Here is an 8,287-nt window from a genome sequence, read left to right as displayed (position 1 = left end):
TAAACGGGCACAAATGTCGGGCGTCTTTTAATAGTTCGTCTAACCCAGTTTCCGTTCTCCCCTCCCCGTTGACCTGCAGCTTTGATCTCGTCTCGTTCCGTGATTTCTAACAAGTTTGTTAGCTACCACCGACGTTGAAACGAGAATTCAAAAACTAATCATCCCCTCATAAAGGCACGGTTAACGAAGTCTGATCACTAGATGGATGCCACTTAAAATTCCTGCACCGTTTCGCCACCGGTAGCTAGAAGCTATCACGCCAGCGAACACTGCTTCCACCTACGTCTAGATCGGAGGCTCTACAATCCTGGACGAAAAGATAGCTCGCATACGTTATCATTAAACTGCAGATCATGTGCATTTAATATTTAAATTGGGACTTTCAGGTGGCCAATTTACTGCTTTCGATGTTTCATTCTCTTTTGAATAACTTTCGAATAACTTTTTATAATTCTATTATTGGGTCGTCTAAGAAGTTTCTTTCGTCTTTTTAATAAGTAAATTACAGCATTTTTCTGGTTTGGTTCCGCCTATGAGAAAATCTAGTTAGATAAAGTCAACTGGTGGAATATACATACGGCGGTAAAAATAAATAAAGTTTCGGTAGTGGATACAAAATTAGTTAATGTGTGTGTAAAATATTCATCGCGAAACGTCGTTCTAGATCATCAAAAAGTCAGAGGAAATACCATGTATACAGCCCTACCCTTAGGTCACCAGATACTTGCTCCTCTGGCTCTAAACTGGAAATTAAAATAGAAATATAATTTTCTCAATCAACCTTATCATCGTATCTCGTTACATTTACTCGTTTCGGATTATGATTAAGATGTTCCAGAAAAAATTGCACGTTTCTCTCATTTTGCTTTTTGATTTATCTTTAAACCATCTACCGCAATGATTTGTATATTCGAGCAAAAAAATGCAAATTTCGTTTTTAATTCAGATTATACCCGAAACGAATTTAATTGGGAACGGTTGGGGACCAGTGATGGAAAGATCGTTGCTTACCTAACCAAGGATAAGACAGCCAGGCTGAAATTGAAAACGTCCGCCGCCATTCGTTTCGAATCGCGACGGGAATAAATCAACGTAGAGGCTCGTGATTCTGTTCACAGTTACACTTCCGTGTCAACAGCACATATTTTATTTATCACCGATTAGATCGATACAATCGTACAATTTCCTTCGATAGACATGATTACTTTTTTTTTTTTTTTGGTATTTTTTGTTTGTTTCGATTACACAACGACATCGTATATCTTCTTCGGAGTCGTGCCCGTGTTCACACGAATAAGTAACGCTTACAGTGCACTTCATTACAGATTCAGTATATATATATATATATATATAAGTTTCAATATATATATGTATATATATATATATATATATATTACTGTATGTACAGAGGGGCAGGTTACCTAGTAGATTCATAACGCCAAGCGACGACTGAAGCAATCGGATAGACACTATGCTTTTCGTGATAATTGACGCCAAAGATCGATGCTCTTTTGATACCGAACGTCTCTTTACATTATTTCAGTTTCCATCTATCGTTCGAGAAAAGTAGTACACCATAAAGAAAATTATTTCTAGGAAATTTCTCTCTCTCTCTCTCTCTCTCTCTCTCGTTCAGTATCAATTTCTTTGGTATTCATTATTTGAAAATTGAGTTACACGGTATGCATCCTCGCGTATACAGACACTTTGTTAATTAATTAGACATCACCGTGACTGAAAAACACCAAATGTGTCGTTGCTACTAATAGTTGAGTTGAAAATATTTCTTTTTACCACTTTGCGATTGCAATACATTATAAAAAATAAATGAAATGTAATCAATATTTAGAGTAAGAAGAATCGAATATCTACTTCAGGGTCGAATTAATTTTACAAAAGTTATCGTCGTGATAATTGCGAATTTTTTGTAAAGAAGTATAGTCAACGAATGACAGTATCATAGTAAACGATTGTAAGATGTGCAATAATAATTACAAGTTAATTTCTCTGCAATGTTTCTCTTCAAGGACTGGCCTGAAATGTTCTGCAGTCAATAAAACGTTCGAAAGCGAAACAGGAACAATTCTCAGCACTTTTCCGCTGAATTTCACCAATCTAAAATGGCTCTCTTGTTCCACTTACTGAAATTCCGTATTTTTTTAACAACGATTGATCAGCCACAGTTTAAGTATTGTCGTGCGAGCATTGAAGTTAGAAAACAATGTATTTTTAATCGAAATAAAAATTGTAGACGATAATCTTGATGATAACGGATCAATTAAACAGGATTTTTCACATAAATTTTAACTAACTTCAGTACATTCTCCAGAAATTTTTCCAAAGTATCACACCTAACATAATTTTTATTTCGATACACTTTCCGAGCACTTCACCAACATTTTCAATTATGCATATATTCGTTACATTTACCGTTAAAGTTCGTTATCATTTCTTTTTTAAATGTATCGACCAAATTTTCTAAATAATTTATCGTTAAATTAACTGCTCGTATTTATTTGGTGTATCACCAAATTTTTTCTTCAAGCCACAACCGTTCTTTCTCGTGATATTCTCAATATTTTCCCAGTGATTTCTCTAACTCGATAAGCTCTTTAAGTAATTTTCTTCTTAATCCTTCTACTGATATATTCTGCATTATTTCTCCCCACTTATTTGTGTCTAAAATTTAGTAAACGTAAAGAAAATATTTTCCATTACCTTTCCATTATATCTAAATTACTTTTTCACTCAAATTTCACTAAGTTTTACTTGAAGTTTTAGCCAGCTTTTAAGACTCAGACCATTGTGCGTCGTCGAGATTCCAGGTTCGAACGAGAATACGTCTTAGAAATGAAATTAGATTTACCGAAGGTCTAACGAAAACTTCTCCACTTTCGTCGAGGCCGATGAAAACGGTGAACTCACCCCCTAACAAGAGGGTGGTCTCCAGTTGAAAACGTCAACTTTCACAGCGTTCGAACCGATCCAAGCGACCGACATTCTTCCCTCCAGTGGTGTCGAAGTCACTGACGCAAAGATTCGTCGATGATGGAGAGTTTGTACGGCTCGTAAAAAGGGTTAGACTAAGTTCCTTCAACATTTCGCAGCTTGAAAGTTTTGAACAGTTTCTAGAATTTGTACAATCGGCTTGAAATTCTGAAACGACTTCGGAAGACTGTCCTAAAATACCTGAAATGAATCTTCCTTGTCCCCGAAGTCTCGATCGAATTTCAGAGACGGGCAAAATTTTATTCTATAGCTATAGTAAATTTACTCATGTTTATTCAACTGAATAATCACTTATATTTGTTTTCGTTCGTTCAAAGTGAAATTCAATGTCATCGAACAGTTTAAATTCCATGTTTTATCCGATCTGCAACAAATAAAAAGTTGCTAATCCCACGTTTGTTATTCGAGATGGCTAAACAAGAATTCAGCCCGTCTCCGTCAGACTACGACTCGTGATCAGGTTAAAATAAAAAAAATTAAGTAAATTATAAGCGTTTCCAACCTATACGAAATTTCATTAAATACAACACAGATATATATTTCTTTCTTTGTTACCAGAATTGCAATTGAACGCATAACATTTATTTGTCACATGAATTGCACGCTTGAACAGGTCCACGGCCCACTAATGCAGCGTCCACACTTGAGAAAAACGTGAACTCGTGAAATTTCATTTGATTCGTGGCATCGCGTGCTTCGATTTGCATCGTTAAATTTTTCCAAGCGTGCACGCGGCTCGACACGGTCCTCGACCAAATCGTTCTAAACTGATTTCCCTTACCGTGGATCGTCGAATAATCAATAATTCACCGCTATGGGTCGAGGTGCGCTTGAGATCGTCAACGACGATCGTTATCGAGGTGGCTGTGTTCTTCTGAGACCGATTACAGAGAAAGAAAAATCCGGGAACAGACGAAAGGGAAAACGAACCTCGAGAAAACGATGCTGCGATCAGTTCGTCCTTGGAATTATTTCGAAAGAACACAGCCGTTTGTTCGAACAATCCTCCAGGAACATCGTTGCTATCCTTTGATCCTTTCGCCACTGGAAACAAATTCTCAGGGAAAACTATCGATTCTCGTTTCGTTTGGCGCGGTAACAAATAAATCGTCGCTCGCTTAACTACTTAACGATAAAATATTTCAGGCTTTCACCGCTCCGGTTCTTCGTGGTCGATGCTAGCTAAGGCTTCCGGGTGCAAGCCGTGCCCTTTTGGATAAGATACTCGGATGTCTTCTCAACATTGAAATATAATATACGTATTTATGAATACATATAATGATATTTCATCGTAACATTAAGAAACGAAGATACTGAAAAATAACCATCAAATATATTCATAAATATATTATTTTCGGGGCTAATCAATTATATCAATGTGTCATTTGAGCCCCGAAGAACCTGACATCAATGCTGGCGAAACGTCCAAGTATCTTATTCTCAGTCTCACAGTTACTAAACATATAGGCTCTCTCTTCGTTCCGTTTATGAAAAATCGTTTTCCTCGATTGATTATCTTTTTTTTCACTATTATCTGTCTTTGGGTTTGTCGACACATTTAACAAATGGATTCGAGAGGTTGAATAGAACCGTCGAGGAAACTATACTCTAATAGTGGCGAAAGGCGAGATTCGGCGCCGCCATAGCGGGAACGCATCCCCTGATTTCGGTCCAGAATAATGGCGCCATATTGAAACTCTCGTCACGGAGATGCGCGTTTCAATTTCTATTTCTTTTGTCGCGACGATTACATCCGTCGCGAGACTATTACCGTTCAAGCCTTTGTCGATTTCTTCCGTTTCTCGAATATTTCCGTCGAACCCGAAAAGAAGAACAACGTCTGCTCGCAATCGGTCTCGGATCGGCTCGGTGGCTCACCTCCGCGTAATCAGGCTACAACCGTCATACATATTTATACATGTATACAGGGTGAGTGGCCCAATTGTAGCCATCCTGATTGTTCTCGCCGTCGATGGATCGACTATTGGATGATTTCGTACAGGGAACGATGGAATCCGATCGTAGAACACATCGTTAGTATTCTAAGTTTAGGCGGAGAGTGAACCGATTTTCAGCATTCCCAACGAAAACTCACTCGTAACTCAACACTCTAACATCATGATATGACTTGAACGATGAATGAGCTAGATATATTACAAAGAACGGTGAAATTATCTAAGTATACCGTTTAACAATAAATTATTCACAGGTAACGAGTACTAGAGAATCATCGAAAGCACTTAAAAGTTAATTCGTAGTCGAATCATTCATGCAGATTGTGTGTTATATTTTGATCAAAAAATCGTAACAAAGAGGGATTGCCCTGGTGCGAGCAATTAGTGTCCGAAGAACCCTCGAGCTCTTCTTCTAACGAGCCCGAACCTCTACAACTTAAAAATGGTGAGACTGGATATAAACGATCCGCTTTAAATATCGCCATGCTTATCGTTCGTTTCCACGAGCACTTGGACGCGGGGAACTTGCGGCTCGTAGCTCGTTTTCCAAAAGGCTGAAAACGAAATTATCCACGATATCCTGTGTGGCTTGAACGTATCATCCTCTACCGTCATCTAACACCGTGAGAACGCGCTCGAGCCAGTTTCCGGACTCGACTGGTCCGTAGACGCCAAATAACGCAGGGTCGGTTAGTTAAGGCGAGAACAATTAGCTTGATTGAATTTCACGGCTCACCCTATGTATATATACGTATTTATGTGCACATATATAAATATATCGATCGAGAAAGGAGGAAAGAAAAAGAGCGGAAAGAAGAACGGTCAGGAACAAGGGTAAAGGAATGACGAACAGGGGTTGAACTAGAGCCAGCTTTATCATTCGACCTTCCTTCTTCTGTCTTCTCCTCTCCTTCGCCCTCTCTTTCCGACACACACAGGTACACACGAGCGCACACATACACGCACGCGCGCGCAGGCCACGCACGCACGCACGCACGCACGTACGCATGCACACATACACACGTACACACATACACAATCCAGGTAGACATGCGTTCACGCACACATGTACAGGCATACACGCATTTCTTTTCTAATATTTCTTCTTCTTCGGTATCCTTTCTTCTTCCTTGTCCTCCTGATACAGAGCGTAGGTGGGCTTCCACGTTCTTAGCAATTGCAGTTTGTAGTCGCTGCGCTGGTCGGCTGATCGGTGAGTCGCTGACCCTTCGCTTGATCCCCACCGGCGTTCAGGGTTTGATTGTTATCCAGGGACTCGCTCATCTTGTCGCATACAATGTCCACGAGTGTCTCGAACACCGTCTGTTGGGACAAAAGTATGCCGAGTTATTAACAAATTCCTTTTCTATTCTTGTCTTTGCAGGGACTTGGTAGACGAGGAGGGTAGCATTTGCCTAATACCAAGAAGTTCCTTCCCATTTCATCTCGATGGTTTTAATTCTCAATAATGATAACAACGGAGAAGATACACGAAAGGAGAATAACGAAATCTTCCTTGCATCCGAATTGATCGAAACTGACAATGAGTGACAAAGAGTCTGATTCCTTTGTAGGCTGAACTAGCTAATCGTTACGTAAACTTACATGTAAGGAACGTCGCCGTCGTTCGTGAACCGAAATGATCAAATTAAACGAATTTAGTCAGCACTGACGATACTTCCACCGATTACGAGTAAAACAATCGATCTGTTGGAGTTCGATGTGTCAATGCCAATAAGTTCGACGCGTTGTGCAAGAGTGATTAATGGGCACAAACGAGCGGTAATCGAGGACGCCTGATCGAAGGTAATGGTACAGTACACACACCTGACGGATAGGCATAAGCGTTGAAACGTGACACGATAACCTTTCCACCGTCGTTCACTAATAATGGTAACACGCGATCCCTGGACTGCGAGGATAATGGATTCGGTAAACAATTGAAGAAATTGGCTGCGAGGAACGGGGAAAAAAATGAAGTAACTCGTAAAATGCGTCGAGTTTTACAATTCCCTTGAACTCTAATCGTGTCTTGATTTCCCTTTCATGTCTATGCACATTGTATTTCAAGCATATCCGATTCAACAAACAAACTCAGGTTCGATCAGGTTGCAACCGGACATTGTATTTACCTTAATGTTAAAGTTTTCTTTGGCAGACGACTCGAAGAACTGCACACCCAATTGATCCGCCAGTTGCTTGCCTCTCTCGGCGCTGATCACCCTTTCGTCCTCCATGTCGCACTTGTTGCCAACCAAGATTACTTGAGCGTTCTCGGACGAATAAGTCGTAATCTGTGCTATCCAGTCTTGTACTGAATTGAACGACTCCTCGTTTGTGATGTCGTACATTAAAATGAAGCCCATCGCGCCCCTGTAGTAGGCTGTCGTTATTGTTCTATATCTTTCCTGGCCCGCCGTGTCCTGCAATAATCGATAGAAAACGTCAAACTGTTGTCGAAAATTCAACAAAGTCAGGACAATTTTTAATGCTTTTATATTTAATAAAAACTTTCAGAATCATAACTGAGAGCTCAACGACGAATTTTATAAGAAATAACATGTACCTTTCAGTTTTTGATACATTATAATACTCGAAGAAACAAAATTTATATTTTAGTTCGCTATATTTCGGTGTCCCCGTTTGAATGGTTTACTCTGTACGAGACATTTCAAGTACGATACGTAGAAAGCTCGACGTGAGACAATTGTTCTGTGTAAAAAATTAACAAACCACGAAGATAGTCGATGTCTCGCGAGGAATAGTATGGATGTGTACTGACCCAGATCTGTAGCTTCACCCTTTTGTCGTTTCTGAAGACCGTTTTCACTTTAAAGTCGATTCCCACGGTCGATACGAAGGCCGAGCTAAACGAATCGTCCGCGTAGCGGAAGAGGAAGGACGTTTTTCCAACGGACGAGTTGCCGATAATCAGCAACTTGAACATGTAGTCGAAGTTCTGATCCGCGGCATCCTTCTTTGGATCCTCGCCAGCTTTCGAGCCCGCCATCTGCAACGAAATCGTGGTTCGAGTGTCCTGATACGAAAAATCCTTTGGAAGCGTTTGTTTCATAAAAATCAGCGACGCGGGCAGCTAAACTCTGTTTGCGTCTTAAGAGGGCACGACGCTATAATGGCATTAAAAAAAAAGGTATTTTCTGAAACCAAATCGACCAAAATTATTCATCGACACTGGCTCTCCAAATTACCAACACCCCAGATCATATGTCAATTACCATTTCCTTAACCGCAATTAAGACACCTTCTTAATTAACTTCCTGATTAATTCCTTAACCTTGACGAGGTCGCAATTAATTGTTTCC

General features: G+C 39.9%; 1 protein-coding gene across 6 annotated transcripts in view; it reads right to left on the bottom strand.

The window, feature by feature from the left end:
- Nucleotides 1-1,106: 1,106 nt before the first annotated feature.
- LOC128879459 (ras-related protein Rab-3) overlaps nt 1,107-8,287 on the bottom strand; it is a 13,363-nt gene continuing 6,182 nt past the window's right edge. For all 6 annotated transcript variants that reach the window (XM_054128651.1, XM_054128641.1, XM_054128659.1 and 3 more), the window contains exons 2-4: nt 7,747-7,974; nt 7,097-7,387; nt 1,107-6,287 (exon numbers count right to left, since the gene is read on the bottom strand). In XM_054128651.1, the coding sequence (XP_053984626.1) occupies nt 6,135-6,287; nt 7,097-7,387; nt 7,747-7,974 (672 nt within the window). In that variant the 3' untranslated portion in view covers nt 1,107-6,134. The remainder of the gene's footprint in view (nt 6,288-7,096; nt 7,388-7,746; nt 7,975-8,287) is intronic.

This window comes from Hylaeus volcanicus, chromosome 1, assembly GCF_026283585.1.
Source record: "Hylaeus volcanicus isolate JK05 chromosome 1, UHH_iyHylVolc1.0_haploid, whole genome shotgun sequence".
Classification (NCBI taxonomy): domain Eukaryota; kingdom Metazoa; phylum Arthropoda; class Insecta; order Hymenoptera; family Colletidae; genus Hylaeus; species Hylaeus volcanicus.
Note: the sequence above shows the minus strand (reverse complement) of the source record. Positions and strands in the feature narration are given on the sequence as shown.